Genomic DNA, 16,497 nt, shown 5'->3' with positions numbered 1-16,497 from the left:
TCCCAAAGCCTCTCGAAAACCTCTCATTTGCCTCTCAGCTCTTGGAGGACCATCAATCTTCTCGTCGTTGTTCAAGATCTGGTCGAAATCTCTGATGACAACCCATGGAAGAGAATCAAGGTCACCAAGATCCTTCAACAACTGCCAAGATTTATCGTGTTCCGCCGTATGCCCATAGCCATAAAAGCCCGTCATTCGCCATAGCGGCTCACCGGGCTTCCTCTCACCTATGTGTCGATATGATGCGCCGACCATGTTCGCACTTGAACATCGATCTCCGCACACCAAAACAACCCCAGACGCCCCTCCTGCACTTCGCTTAGAACTTCCTTACAATTAGAAAAACCCTAGCGACATATGCAAGGCTTGGAAATCCTCCTTCTTGCTAATCTTTGTCTCACATAAGAAGACGATTTGGGGTCTGTTTTGGGTAATCAAATCCTTCAACGCCAGTACAGTTGCATTGTTGCAGATTCCTCTGCAATTCCAGCTGAGAATATCCATTGGTATGGTAATCTGAAACTTTCTTCCTAAAACCCTAGAAAGCAAACCCTAAGAGCAACTCCAACAGGTTCCCTATAATTTTTGTATTACAGGGAGGCAAAAATCAAACCTTTAGCCTCTTTTTCTTCTCTAACTCCAACAGATTCCCTATTTTAGAGTTTGCTGTAAATATAGGGAATTTGGTTTTCTCTTTCCTCACTTTCCCTAAAATATGGATAGTTATAGGGAATCTGTTGGAGCAAAAGAGGCTTATTTTTCCCTAAAGTAGAGAAAAATCAAAATATAGGGAATCTGTTGGAGTTACTCTAATAGAGCTTGGTCAGAGAGAAATTAAGGAAAACTTTTACGTTGGGGGTCTAAATATGTTTATTGGGGTCAGAAAAAATTTTATTAGGGATTTATTAGTTTAATTCACCACCCAATGTAATGTTGTGATCCAAACAATCTAATTTTGGAATTCATTCAAACATCATCAAAAGAAAAGAAAAAACTTATAGAATATCCAAATTATCATTATATTAACATACAAACATATTATTTTTACAAAACAACCACATAATTCCTCAATGTGTCTGTCTCACTTTACTAGGGTTACGTTTGGCAAGCACTTATCCATAACATCTTTCAGGTTTTCAATGACGAAGCTGGCTCCTTCCTTGTTTGGTGATTCTTGGTTAGAGATAGCATGGATATATTGCCTCTCTCTTCTCATAATGATTTTTCTTGTGAAACGTTATGGTTCTCCACAGTTTAGGTCTTGTCTAGGTGTCAGGCTTTGACATTTGTAATTGACTTCACTGATCTATTCCTCGCTAGTGCATCATGATCATCTACCTGGTTGTTTGGTTGGATAAGCTGGTGTTAGTGGAGACAGCAATGAGTTGCGGAAGTGTAGATTATTCAATTGGCGCTCTTGTTCATTAGCTTATAGTTTTTGTGGTATGAGATTTTGGGTGGTTATGATGGTTTTCGCGGTGGAGGATCTTTGGTGTGGTATGTGAAGATGCCATGAAAACTACAAGAGTTGTGGTGATCATTTTTTTTCTTCGTCAACATAGTTTTGGGTGGTGGACTAGTTTGTGAGTGACTCATGTCATAGATGATAGAGCTCTACAATAATATTCAGTCTTGGAGGATTGTCGTGTTGACGGCGAAGAAGGTCTAGAACAAGTGTTATCATTGTTAAGATGCATCCTTTTCTGGCATAAGATTGCCCTATAAGGAAATTAGGACTTTGGTCTCAAGCTATATATCCTTTGTCACAGCCCAATCAGTATAGCAAGATATTGCCCTCTTTCAGTCCCGCACTCATGGTTTTGTTGTTAGGTTCCCACCCAAAAAGCGTCTTGCTATAGGGAGGTGAATCTGCACATAAAAAGAACATCACTTCCTCTCCCCCAGGCAATTTGGAATCTCATAATTTAGGGCCTGATGCCCTTATCGGCACACTTCCTGCCAGGGAGTGGCTCTGATACCATTTTGTCATATCCTAGTTTGCATAGCAATATATTGTCCGCTTTGGGCCCCACCCTCACTGATTGTTCTTGGGCTCCCACCCAAAACGAGTATTCCTATGAGGAGGTGAGTCAGCACTTATAAAGCACATCACCTCCTTTCCCCCGAGCGATGTGGGATCTGACATCCTTACCTTAGGAGGAATCATTAACTTGGAACTCAAGATACATGTATCAGTCCTTGTCATAGGAGCAATCATTAACTTCAAGCCCAAAGAAACCAAATACGGTGGACTTGCTGAAGAAAGGGAAAAAAAATCTCCTACACCTAAGATCCCCAAGACTATGTTTGTAATGATCCCTACATTAATTTTGAACGGGGTGGGCTATTCTAACTCATCTTCTATGTTTAGGTGAAATGAAACATAAAGCTTTGTCCTGAATTCATTGTCTTTACTTGTTGATTCTAGAGTTCTGCACTTTCTAAACTTGTTACGTTCAAAAATAGGTGAAGACTTGAAGTTACTCAAGTAATGTTTGTTATTGTCATGCTCAAAAACATATATCGCATATAATCTTCGCTTTTATACTACGATATTTCCCCAACTAAAAAATTAAAAATTAAAACCCATTTTTTCTATTTAGGAATTTAAATGATTATGATAGTAAATTAACGGGATAGGAAACATTCAATAAGCGATTCGTTTAGTTCTTTTTTATAGATATAATTTTTATCTTTTCTCCCTGAGATAGAAAAGTAAGTTTCCTCCCTATTCGGCGGCGAGCCCTGACGTAATCATCGAACGGGCCATAGTCGACTCCATGTGGGTCCGGTGTGAGATCGCGGTGGCAGTCTGTGAGGTGAGGGAGGAAGAGATCGTTGCAGTTGGCAAGTTTTGGTCTGTTCCTCATTGGCATAGTCGGCGGGTTCGGAGGTGACCAGGAGGTGAAGCTTTCACGGTGGCTTGGCTTAGGGCTGATCGGAATGAGCTGATCCGAGTTGGGTCTCAGGGATCCGATCTAAGCCAATTTGGGATGCATCTTAGGGATCCGTGTTGGTTCACGGGGATTCATGGCTCAATGGAGTAGCTCCTTTGCTTGGATCCGATTTGGGATGATGCCTCTCCATAGCGCGACAAAGATGGTGGATTGATGTTGGCGATCCAGAGAAAGTAATAAGGAGGCGTAGAGGAGGATCTGTCGGCGGTGGTGCTAGGATTGGGCGAGCTGGCGGCTTGTGGTGTTCCTCTATCCTGGGTTGAGGCTTGGGCCTTCTTTTTATGCCTTGCTGGGGCTGGTTTTTTCATTTCTATTGTTAGTTTTATTCATTTTAGTTGGTTAGTGTTGTCGCGCTTTTGGCGTGTAATAATTCCCTGCATATTTCTTGTAGGGCTAGTCAGGCTTAATGTTTGTGTATGCACTCTAAGTGTCTAGTTTGGCCTAGCGAGTCGATGATCCATTGTTAAATGGTCGCTACCTCTTAGTGGCAGGATGAAACTAAGTGTGGTCGGTTTTGTTCTCTGGAGGAAACATAGTAAGAAAGATGTGAGTTTGGTAATAATACTTCGTTGTAATTTAGTTTATCTTTCTGGTATGTCACCACTTTGTCAAAACTATTATAGTACATTGTCGAGCACTCTTTGCTAATTGGTGCTAGTTAGAATACATGTATTTTGTAGATACTCATGATATTATTTCGGGATGTTCTCTAAATGCTTATTATAAGCAGGAGTTTAGGCTTAATGTCCGCCCTTTGTATTCGGCAGTTTCATTAATCAACACTTGAAGACAGCCGCACTAATCGTTACAACAAATATATATATATATATATATATATATATATACAGATCCTATCCAGAGCGAGGCCTCGCTATGAAATTAAAGTGCGAGGTTGGAGCTTAGGGTCACTTTTCAGTCGCATATCCACATCTCAACCGTTCAGTTTTTAGGTACTAATATATAGATCATCTATGCAAAATTTCAGCCAAATTGATGATCTTTAAGGTATCTAACTCGCTTAAACCAATGGACGAACTGAATCTGTCAAACCTGAATCGTACTAGTTTTAAGGCAGTTATCAATGCCTTAACGACTATCAATTTAGCTGAAATTTTGCAGAGATGATCTATACATTAGTACCTAAAAACTGAACGGTCAAGATGTGGATACGCGACCGAAAAGTGACCCTAAACTCCAACCTCGCACTTTAATTTCAGAGCGAGACCTCGCTCTGGATAGGATCTGTATATATATATATATATATATATATATATATATAGGGCCCTTCTAATGAGGGATTCCTTTTTTGGTCTTTTCTAGGGATAGGGCATTAGACCAACTTCTCGATCATATTTTGGCATCTCAACCGTTCAGTTTTTAGGTCCTAATATGTAGATCACTCCTGCAAATTTTCAGCCAAATTGATTATCATTAAGGCATTCAAAACTGCGATTTAAGATCATAAGTATGAATGGTTCAGGTTTGACAAATTTGGTTCGACTGAACGGTTGAGATGCCCAAATGTGATCGAAAAGTTGATCTGATGCCCTATCCCTAGAAAATACCAAAAAAAGGGATCCCTTAGTGGAAGGGTCATATATATATATCCGCACCTAAGCAAAAGGTGCGGATTTCCAGTTTTTCCCCACTTTCCGATCATATTTTCACATCTTAACCGTTCAGTTTTTAGATGCTAATGTATAGATCACTTCTGAAAATTTTCAGCCAATTTGATTATCGTTAAGGCATCCAAAACTGCAATTTACCATTATAAACACGAACAGTTCCGGTTCGACATATTCGGTTCGTTCGTGTAAATTGCAGTTTTGGATGCCTTAATGATCATCAAATTGGCTGAAATTTTATAGAGATGATCTATACATTAGGATCTAAAAACTGAACGGTTAAGATGTGAAAATATGATTGAAAAGTGGGTAAAAATGGAAAATCCGTACGTTTTGCTTAAGTGCGGATATCCACACATGAGCAAGGTTGTGTGTGTGTGTGTGTGTGTGTGTGTGTGTATATATATATATATATATATATATATATATATATAAAAGAAAGACGGAAAGTGAACCAGTACATCCACATGCAGAATTATGAGAGTTCATCGAGTTATGAACATATTCAAAAGAAATGACTAGTGCCTTAATAGCTCACTGCTAACTTTGAGCTCTCCTATACATGTACGAATATGGTGTGGTTGGACTAGAAATATATAGATTGTTAAACCTCCACTAAATTTCTATAGATTGCATTAACTTTGGAAATAGTGAAAACAAACAAACTGCGGCTAAAGTTAAAATGTGTGCGTTGATTTATCTTTGGGTACATGAGCTTTAAAACCCTGGCCGATCGAGGAAGAAACACCTGGGTGCAAAACAAAAATGGCTAGGGTGGGTGCTAACTGGTGAATAAGTGCTAACTAGGCAGGAGGAACCGAGGACGAAGAAAGGAAAAGGCAATCCCAATTCCCAGAGACCACAGCATATATATACTGTGGTTGAATGACCTCTGATTAATTGGCACTTTTGTTTTTTTTTTCTTTGGCAAGGGAATAATTGGCTCTTAACTTAGCCATTTACGACGAAACTTGGCAATCCTGAATTTATTTGAACACGAAAAGCACTTGGCAGTAAACAAGGTTCTAGGAGCCTAGTACTAAGGGCCTGTGGCATATGTTATCGATTATCCAAGTAAAATCGAGTAGTTTTAAGAATATATATTTGTACTTTGTGGATTAGGAAACGTGTTCATTAGTTTCATTAAAACATGTACTAAGAGAATTTCATAATGTTGGGAGCATTAGTTGTTTCACACTTTCATGCAAGTTGGTATTGTACCTCTCTCCTTAAGAGAGTAGAGGGTATTAATTTAGGTATTGTTCATCAAGGCTTCATCCTATTTCTTTTAGAATTGATCCTTTATATTCAACATGCAGTTTTTTTTTAGGTTAATTAACTTATCATTTTGGGTTGGAGAATCCACTATATCTAGCTTCTTGATGCATGCTGAGTTCTAGATACAACAAGACACTAAATCAATCAACAATGATATAGTCAGGCAAACTAATCCTTTCAATTCAATATAAGAAGGATGAATTAATATATACAAGAAACTAAATCTTTGTTAATGGTATACAAAATCATATCAATTTCGATCTCTTTAATTGCCATACTCCAATTAATGAACACATTAAAGTACGTGTTGATAATGAATACATCGATCAACATGCACGTGAACTCTAATTTCCATCCTTAATTATATGTGAAGTGCTTCACACACTAGCTACAAAAGATTCCTTAAGCGGGATCTATATGTGGTCAGTGATCACTAGAAAGATTATTTAAGTTTTCTTTCAGTATTACATATGAATCTGCCCTAACTAGCTAGTTCAATCAAAAAGGTTCAATTCCATTTGCCTCTCTGCAACTTGCTTAACTTTTTATAACGAATATTGACAAAACTGGGTAGTTGGATAAAAACAGACCTCCTCCACTTATGAACTCCATGCTTCATTCCTCATTAGGAAAAGGCCTAAAGACAAATGTATATATTGCTGAAGATACCCCGACGTACAGAACGAATATACGTCAGATAGAATACTACCCATTACCGAATTGAAAATCGCTACCCAACAAAAGGGAAACAAAGTCTTATAAACAACTAAAAGGGAAAAGAGAGAGGTGAACAATCAGCTAGGGTTTAGGGTTCAGCATGTGATTGACTTATGTTATTATATTATTTACTTTGCATAGGTAGCAGAGGAAGCAGTGGCTGCAATCCCACAGCTAAAAGTCACATAATATAGAAAGCTGAACTTTCCAATGGCGTTGCAGAAGGGAATAATCTGTTCAGTGCTTGCTCAGAGATCGATGATCAACTGGTCTTCTTCTTTGTCCCACATTATAGCACTCACTGACCGACTGCAATCTCATAGCTTAAACTGGCAAACCACAATGGAGTTAAAAACATGCCAGTGTCACTAATGAGCTTTATGCAATATTGTAAACCCAGAGATGATTTGTTTTTTTTTTTTTTTTCTTGAAAGGAACATAAAAAGGGAATTTATTTATTTTAATATCATTTCAGTATACACCCATGAATACAGGTCAGATGCATAAGAACCACCGAACCAATAACGTGGTGGTGATTTGTACCCAAAAAAAAAACAAAAAATTAACGTGGTGGTGATGTGGGAGGCTTTTTCAACTATTTAAAATTTTAAATGAAAACATTGTTTGATGATGATCATATGATCTTGTGGCTGACACGAAAAGCAACTCTGTTACAACCCAGGTACTGAGCATAGGTCGATCCTCTTCAAGACTTTCTATGATCATTTCATCCAATGACCTTTCTTACAAAGCATTATAAAGATTGGATTTGTATTTAACTATTTATATATTTGTTCTTGACAAAGTTGACGAGGTCGGTTCCAATATCAACTGAAACTGTCCCAGAAACTTCCAGTACTTTAGCTTTTCTACATGCCCAAGAGTCACTGTTCACTAAGGAAATGGGAATCACATGAAGAATGAGTAGTACATTTTAATAGTCACTTACACGGTTACTTTTTAATTCTATTTTACTTTTGAGTTTGGTCATTATGAACTCACTTCAGTGTAGATTTATTAGTTAATGGGGGCATGTGCACCACACGTAGAACACTAGGTGTGTAGCCGGCCATGCACTCAATCCTGGGTTTCTTTATAGAGGCGGTTCAATCTTTCTTGTTGCCTTTCCGAATCCCATGCTTGTTATTAGATGTCACTGTAAAACTGGTTTGTCTGGAAATATACGTACTCGTACTCTTTCACCGCAGCGTGCATTACGTGCCATTGCTCGCTGGCTAGCTTCTATTTGTCTAGATGTAATCTAAGCGGGTTCAAATGCTTGATTTGCTAAGATAAGTAACTTGTCCTTGAGAAAATGGAACTATTGAACTGGGTACTTGAATTTTAATCCGATTACTAGTTGGTTTTCAGCGAGTCTAGATAATGGGAGTGCCTAACCAGTCACCCAGTCTATATCTGAATAAAAAGACAGTATCTGACTACCATATAAAAGATTTTTTGCGTCATTAGGGTTTATATACATCACATGAAGTGTCAAAGTCCTATTACACTAGGCTGTGAAAATGTAAATATGACAATATTGTGCAAAACCACAAGTCAAATGCCAAATTGAACCAATCCATAAACAGTAAATGGGATTCAAGAAGTTATTCCAGCTTTTAGCCGACATCTTCATCAGTTCAGCAGAGCTTTGCCGTGCAACTTCATAATGAATAACTATATACTGGCAATTATTTCCTATAGATTAACATGAGACCGCAAAACTTGGATCTGGCTATCTACAAAAATATGTGCTTAATGCATACTGATGTAGAAAAGAAACCAGCCTTCTACCTAAGCATAGCACGCTCCTAAGATACCAGGTATTAGTATTATACACAGGGATTACTGATGGAGTGCTAATCTACTTATTACCAGCCATAAATAGGGTTTTCAACCTGAGGAGGCAAGAGACGGAGATCTTTACAATGTTGCTTGTCGTAGTCACGGGTTCCAGGGGTTGCCCCAGTGCATAATCTAAGGAATTCATTCCCGGTGAGGCAATAATGGGCAAATGCCAATCCTCCATCAACCATACCTGATAAGCTAGGCATAGATGCAGACTTTGAGACCCCCTTTCCCTTACCTCTGCTTGATCTTGCACCATTCTTTTCCGTATCCAGGACTTTATCCATCTCAGAATACTCCATGAATCTCTGTGTAGCTGCTTCCCATGAAAGATTAAATCTTTGCTCTGGAGTAAGGGGCTGAGGGTCATTTTCCATTGCTTCCTTTACTTTGGCAACAAAGTCCTCAGATGTTTCATAAGTCAAGCAATTAGGAAATGATCTGAAAAACTGATTTGATGGATGGTCCGCACAAATAACAAATTTTCCCATGGCAAGCGCCTCAGCAGTAGCCGTGCACAGCACATCACTAACACTGGGATTTATGAAGACTTTGTACCTTCAAGAAAATAAGGAACATTATTAACATGACAGAAGAAGAAAGGTGAGTGGGGTTGAGATGGTGAATGGAAAAACATGTGTTAGTCTGTTCTTTTTTCCCTGAAATTTAGTCTAAACACAAACTTGGGCAGCTTAGTCATTGAACTAGTATTCTTGGAATGTCTTTTCCAATCAACCCTCTTTACATGCAGAACTAGGAAAGTCAGGAAATTGAGAAGTTGAGATTCAATGGATCCTCGGCAAAAGAAAAAAGATAAAAGTTGGGAAGCTGAAATTCATAGATCCTTACCCGTGAAGAGAATCATCAGCATGGTCCCTCCCTTTTAGAAAGTTCAGATTCAAATCCAAACTCTTAGCTGTACTCTGGACTTCATTGGCATCCTCTCCATTCCCATACACATCCACTTTGAAGCCATCAAGGTCACTCTTGTGCTTTGCCAACAAATCTATCAATTCGCGGTATCCCTTCGCCCAGACCATCTTTCCCAAGAAATATGCTCCTTTTGAGAATGTTTTCTCTCCAGTTTCCTTTTCTGCAGCCACCTTCTCTCCAATTTTTAAGAACTTAGGATTCACGCCATGAACATTGCAGATCACAGACTTAGGTAAATCCTGTGTGGCAGCTGAAAGGCGAAGAACCTAGATAAAAATCATGAGCAATTTAGTTAGTGAATGACAAAAAGCATTCTAATGAACTTAGCAGAAACCAGGTACAACATATTCAAATTTAAATTGCACATGTTCATCAGATAGCCAATGAATGGGCTCCTACCTTGTCGCAATATGCTCTTGTAACCCAATTGTTTATGTGCTTCACAAAGAATGCTTGAAGAGCTCCATTCTTCTCTCTCTTGATATATTCCAAGTAATTTGTATGAACAACACCAACAACATGGTTAAACTTATCGGTCCATCGCCTGCCATGATGGTACCAATTCAGGTGTTCTGGTTCTTCCAGGATAGCAATGTCAGCCTCTTTGGACGGAATGAACTGAGAAGTGTCTCCAGCAGGTAAAATGCTTCGCCTTTCTTTGGAAAACTAATAATATAGCAAGATAATGAATCAGATAAGAATTTAAGAATAACAACCATAATTGATATGATCAAATATGAAGTGGCACGAACAGAGCCATAAATGTAATTACCTTCCCTGGATAAAAGGAGATCTTAAAGTCAGCCTTAAAGCCAATCCTTTCCTCAAGCCAGTTACGGATATAAATTTCCTGCTCTTCTGGTGAAGTAAAAGTGATATTGCTAGGATACACAAGTTCTTGATCTGATGCGCAAAGCCATGGAACTAACAGGGTAACATTTTGTTTTGCAGTCTGAGCAAGATACGCAGCTCGAAAAAGTGGATTCACTGCTGTTCCTGTCATCCAAGGAAGACTAGCAGTTGTGACTATAGCAACATGCCGTTTCTGGTCTGATGGGTCATGCTTTGCATGGTCTGTCCAAAATCCACCATCGTAAGAATGCCCTGTACTTTGCAGGACAGAAGCTATCCTTAAATCTAATTCATCATTAACGTTTTCACCCTCTAGAACAGATGACTCTCCGGAAGAAGGGGAGTTCAACAGAAAGTAATTCTTGCGTTTACTATACAAGCTTTCCACTAATTTCTCACATACATCTGCATTCATTTTCAGAAAACCACAAAACTTCAGCTATATTGTCATATACATAAGTCCATAAAAATATAGAATACAAATCAAGTCGATAAGAAATCTAAAAAGAAAACTGTGATAGTCTTTTCTTGCCAACAGGAAATATCTGTGTGACCTGCCAAGCAATTTAAACTTTTCTACTTTGCTCTTATTTATTCTTGAGGGGATTTATCGTTAATTATACTTCTTCCGAGTAAGATTCATGTTCATGATAACTTATACTTCTTCCCAGTAAGATTCATGTTCATGATAACTTTGTCAACCAAGATGTGTTCAGAACTGGGTTTGCTGCATGTTATATCGTTTCAACAGTCCAACCAAAGTTTGAACTTATGCAGTCAATTACTTACCAACAAATACATTAACACGCCATGAAGCTCTACTATTTATATAACTACATAATATAAACAAATCAGAAAAATGTCAAAGCATTTTTGCAGTAACAGCTTTAAACGGAACTTAAAAATAAGTACCTTTTCTAATGCCAAGTTGATCCAGAAATGGCTCAGATTGCCTAACCAAACTTGCCAAAAGTTCCGCCGCATCCAGTGGAGGTACAGCCTGTATCATGCATAGGAGATGAACTTAGTACAGCAAATTACCTACTTACCAATTTTTCAGAAAATAACCAACCACAGAAATCTCCTTATACTATGTCTATTAGCAATTCCGATCTTTAAAATAATAAACAAAATAAAATAACAGAAATCCCACTTCCATAAAGAGCATATTCTAAACTTATGGGCAGGGTTTGCCACACACACATTCTTAGTATTATGTGGACACAAATATGAAGTCCAACAAAATCACCAAGTTTTAGTATTCACTTGTTCATATGATAAGATTGCCATCCCCAGTATGGTATAATTTTACAGAATATGAGCACCACAGTTTGCAACAACGAGACATCTTAATTTTTAAAAAACAAAAGGGCACATTGAGTGCAATGAAATTCCGACACGGAAAACTAGTTGAGTTCTCAGTGTTTTGGAACACTAGTATTAGGTGTCATATCACACCAAGATGCGTGTGTAATCATGGCGAATTCTACAATATATTAACATATGACATACATACAATTACCAGTTTTAGGATTTAATTACTCAAATGAGAACCTATTTTACTCTAACGATGACCTTGTTTACCTTAAAGAGGACTTTTTCTAGTTACCACATTTACCACATGAGTCCTCAAAGTGGTAAATATTACATGAAACATGACATGTATGAGAAATATTAAAAGCACCATAGCTTTACCCATGTAATCATCTTTTTGGGTGAAATGTCAAATACAAGCACCAATCCTTATCCTAGCCAACACCTACACTAAAAGAGCCTCTAAATAAGACTTAGGTGGGTTCTGATTTCCAGCACAAACTGCAAGAAATAATCACTCCGAGAAACTTTTGCATCTTCATTACTCTACTGAATTATAACTCAGAAAACACTAATATGCCAAAGCAGCCAGATATGAAATACAAATTAAAATATACAAGATAATAAATAACAAAAAAAGGATACCCAAATGACAAAAAAAGAAATTATGCTGCGTAGATACAAACCTGTGACTCCTGAGAATCCTTGTAAACTGATTTCTGAAAACAGAAAAAGAAAATACTGAAGTGATAAGAATATGTACTGCTCACATATGACCACATAACAATAAATACACATTGATCACGGAAACACGCACAAAGTAACTGAAAGAAGTAAGATATCTACTGAAAGAAACACATACTCAAAACAGTCGTATACTCGACAGTTCATTTACCAAAGACAGTACACCTTTCGGATGAGAAACACTATAACTGAAGTTGAGGGTAACTATGTCATGTTGTCAATTGGTGCACAGGTTGCACTTCAGAATGATATTGGAGTGCAAGCTTATATGCATAACAAGAATTAGCCCAAGGCTATTGACATCCTTGTTCCAGCCAAGCGAAGTTGGAATCCACATAGAAATCTTCCAAAATGAATGTAAAGTTTTTTTTTTCAAACATTCAGAATTATACACAAACGATTTTATTTTATTCCTATTTGGTACAGACTTCAGTGATTAGTTTGTCAAAAGTTCTATCTTATACCTCAGGTTCTAAGAACATTCGTTCCCTCAGTCTCTCAGTTTGGGCAACCCAATAAACTCCCCAAGATATGCACAAGGACACAGCTACATTTCATATGCTTTGCAATGTTTTGACTTTTGTTTCGCTACCCAAACACAACAGCATCACCTATATGAGATAGCAAACTGATTCACATGCATTTGCAGATATGATTTTTTTTATATTTTTTGTTCTTTTGATTCAATTTTCCTACCAACTTATAAGCAAGAACATTTCAGCCAAGACAAGGTGAACATACAAAGACTAGAATAGAGCAATTGAAACCAAAATTGCACAGCTCACAAATTCAATTGCTACAAAGATTCGAACGAAGCAAAGAGAGAACATACCAAGCTGGACTTGACCTTCTCCACAAACTCACTGTTCTTAAACCCACCGAGAAATTCACGCTTCTCAAACTCTTTCAATCTCGTCTTCAACACTCGAATTGGCTCCCAATCCCTACTGGACTGTTTCTCCTCATCATCGCCGTCTCTCTTCCACTCTCCCCAAAACTCACTAAACTTCAAACTCCTCCTCCTCCTAATCCTATCAAACTCCGCCATCCCTTCCCTGCCCTCCACCTCCGACACTATAGCATTCTTTATCGCCGACAAATCAATCCGAATCGTCGACCTCGGGGTCCATTTCTCCAGCACCTTCTTGCTGAAATCCGGCGACGAGTACGCCCTCCGAATCTCCACCAGCTTCGGCTGCAGCTTCTTCACGAAGTCAATCTCCGTCGGCCGCGACAGCGACGAAGACGACCGGATTGCGGTCGCCGAGTTGAACAAGTTCTCGAGCTCGCGGTCGAAGGAAGTCGCCAAGTTCTTGAACGAGTTGGCTCGGTCCTTCATCAATTGGAGATCCGCGTCCGCCGAGTCCTTCACTTCCCTCCACCCCTTCGATATGAACGAGAACGCGTTCGACGTCGACGCTTGTCCGTCTCCGGCCATGGCCGAGTTCGCAGCTAGGGTTTTGACTGAGAGAGAGAAAAAGCTTTTGGTTTTTTTTTCGCGGGTAAGAGAGAGCCTTATATGGATTGGGATTCGTGAATCTTCTCCTCTAACCTCGAAGCTTATTAGCGAAGCCCCAAAGCCAGAAAAGAAGAAAACACACAAAACAGGTGGGGCGCTCAGAAATTAACGGTTGGAAATGCGGGATTTTCTCTTTTCGGAAAAAGACTGTACACGTGTCTACCACGTGGCAATTTCGGATATTGGGTGGGGAATATTCTGGAGGAAGGAATATGATGCTGGAGGTGGAAAGGGTGGAGAGGGCTGAGGGTTGGGATTTCGAGGTGCACGTGGCGAGTATTGGTTGGTGGGAATTGGCTTCGGGGGCCTATATTTTTTGTCTGGGTGCTTGAAGTCTTGAACCCATGATGAGTAGTGCCGGACGCCGATAAAGTTGTGTGGAAATTTCTAACCTGGACTCGGTACGGGAACACGCTTCTCGCGGAAATTTGGTAACAGACAAGATTCTAATATAATTTTGAAGAGGGAGATTTAGGCTTCTAATTTTACAATTCACACTCTATATTTTATTTATTAATATATTAAATTTTAGTTTGTCTGTAGTGTGGATCATAAAAATACGACGTTAAAATATTAAAAAGTAAAATACATAGTGTAAATTATAAAATATGGAGTGAAATATAATTTTGGTTTTTAAAAACTCATCATTAATAACTTTTAATTATTAATTTAAATATTAGAAGAGTATTGGACGAGATTAGTGCATGCATTGTCTTGAATAAAGATATTCACACTCGTTTTTCTTTAAAAAAAAAAAAATACAAAATTACACACTTTATTGTGTTTTAATTAACAATAAGTGTTTTAATTAACACTTATTGTTTCAAAAATAATTTATCCGGCAGGACCTTATAAGACTAGCTAGCTAGTAACTTGTCTCTCTAAAGAAGTTACGTAACAAATATACCTTCATCTATTGATCGAAGTGTAGGATGATGTACTTGCTCAAACATTTGATCGAAGTTGTAGTTTGCACGACTCGAGAATGCGCTCTAAAAAGTACATGAGAAGCATTTCAGTGTGCAAGGAATGAGAAAAACTGCTTCCTCAATACCAAATAAGTGAATAACGTGTGAAATCATCTAATCTGGCTAGCTTGAAATTTCAAAAGGAAAACGAAAGTAACGCAACAGCAATTCCAATTCCAACAACCATCAATTCAGCTTCGTCCTTTTGCTGCATGTGCTTGAATTGACCCTGCTTCCAGATATGGCTATATGCAAATTTCTACGTAGAAAAGTTTCGAATCATCTACTACGTACAAGAAGAAGACTCTTCTCAAACATAGGCACCTCTGAAAATCAAATGATGAATGAGTGGTTTTGCTGGTCTTCCTATGATTTGTGGACTGCTGTAAATGTGAACCCACCGTTGTTTGTCCCCCTGTGTTTTTCACCGTGCATGTCACATCGGAGTATATTAATATACTCTCTCCTTATGAGAATATATAGGGGGGATACATATTTACATATTCCATCAAATCACTAGTGGACCTGAGAATTTGGTTACCTCATATATGATGCCAGAGTGCCAGACTTTGGGCTCATTATGGCTCTTGATGATCCTTGAATAGCTGCATGAATAACTAGGCAACATAGCAGTCGTGTATTAGTTGTCCCCTTATGTCGACTGTGCTTAGCTGCTGTTTCTACTTCGTGAGACTAGAGATTGATTAGCTCAACTAGGTTGTAACGGTTTGGGAAATTCTACGATTCATGTAAACCATGGCTATGTTGAGTCAACGGTCGTCACTGAAAAGTCGACTATCAATGGTGTTGTTAGAAGATGGACATGTGGCACACATCTAATGGTGGTATTAAGTGGATCCAGCTCCTCTAAATTTACGTTGTCTAAAGTTACGTGAATTTCGTAAAATCACAATCTTTCATATAATCTAGGGAACAAAATGTGGTCATGTCAACTTTTAGGTTTTTTTTTTCTCCCAACCATTTTTAACTCTGCCGTCAACATTAACTTCATCTCCCCAAAAAAATGTTAACAAACGCGGATGAATTGTCCGTGAAATCTAGATTTCATGAAATTTTTTACAAACTGGATCAATTGCTCTACAGAATTGTAATATCTTATTCTTTGAACAGTTTTCCTCTCTTTCAGTCCCCCTACAAGATCAAATAGGTGTTCCGATTTGAATAGTATAGAAAAATTTATTTAGTTTTGTTTCTGCTCGAAGAAAGAATTTGATTTGAAAATTATATATCCATTCAATCACAAAGTGATTTTGACTTTGGACCCATGCCTCTACTCCATTTTCATATATAAGAGAGGGAAAATTTCGCAAACAGTACACCAAGTAAAGGCCACTAATAATTCTTATACATAAAGTTCCAAACCAAACATTTCGGTACACGAAATCTGAAACTCTACCCACTATCAGTACACGACGTTAATTTTTGACACCAAAATGTCCATTATGCCCTCAGTTCTTTTTTTTTTTTAATAAATTTTTTTTCCTTCGCTTTTTCTGTTATTTTTTTTCCTTCGTTTTTTCTGTTATTTTTTTTCCTTCGTTTTTATCTCTTTCTTCTTCCTTCTTCCGGGCTCACTCCCTCGCTTCCAACGCCGCCCTTGCCCTCCAATTGGTGAGATTTATGGTCCTACAGCTTATATTTGTAACTCAACCAATATTTAGTCATGTGAAAAGAAAGAAAGAGATAAAAACGAAGGGAAAAAAAAAGAAGGAAGAAAAAAA

General features: G+C 38.2%; 1 protein-coding gene across 1 annotated transcript; it reads right to left on the bottom strand.

Annotated features, from left to right (window-relative positions):
• Positions 1-8,134: 8,134 nt before the first annotated feature.
• Positions 8,135-13,834, bottom strand: LOC133720307 (digalactosyldiacylglycerol synthase 1, chloroplastic). Its single transcript, XM_062146566.1, has 7 exons — positions 13,101-13,834; positions 12,211-12,243; positions 11,123-11,210; positions 10,131-10,615; positions 9,758-10,024; positions 9,275-9,624; positions 8,135-8,983 (listed from the first exon to the last, which is right to left on the bottom strand). The coding sequence occupies exons 1-7, from the start codon at positions 13,704-13,706 to the stop codon at positions 8,449-8,451; spliced, it is 2,364 nt and encodes a 787-aa protein (XP_062002550.1). The 5' UTR covers positions 13,707-13,834; the 3' UTR covers positions 8,135-8,448.
• Between the last annotated feature and the right edge of the window lie 2,663 nt (positions 13,835-16,497).

This window comes from Rosa rugosa, chromosome 7 (genome assembly GCF_958449725.1).
Source record: "Rosa rugosa chromosome 7, drRosRugo1.1, whole genome shotgun sequence".
NCBI lineage: Eukaryota > Viridiplantae > Streptophyta > Magnoliopsida > Rosales > Rosaceae > Rosa > Rosa rugosa.
Note: the sequence above shows the minus strand (reverse complement) of the source record. Positions and strands in the feature narration are given on the sequence as shown.

Excerpts from the sequence above, each read along its gene's own strand:
- LOC133720307 (XM_062146566.1), bottom strand. The coding sequence starts at position 13,706 with ATGGCCGGAGACGGACAAGCGTCGACGTCGAACGCGTTCTCGTTCATA. Across the intron at positions 11,211-12,210 it reads AGGATTCTCAGGAGTCACAG|GCTGTACCTCCACTGGATGC; the intron begins GTTTGTATCTAC and ends TGCATGATACAG. Across the intron at positions 8,984-9,274 it reads GCTGATGATTCTCTTCACGG|GTACAAAGTCTTCATAAATC; the intron begins GTAAGGATCTAT and ends ATTTTCTTGAAG.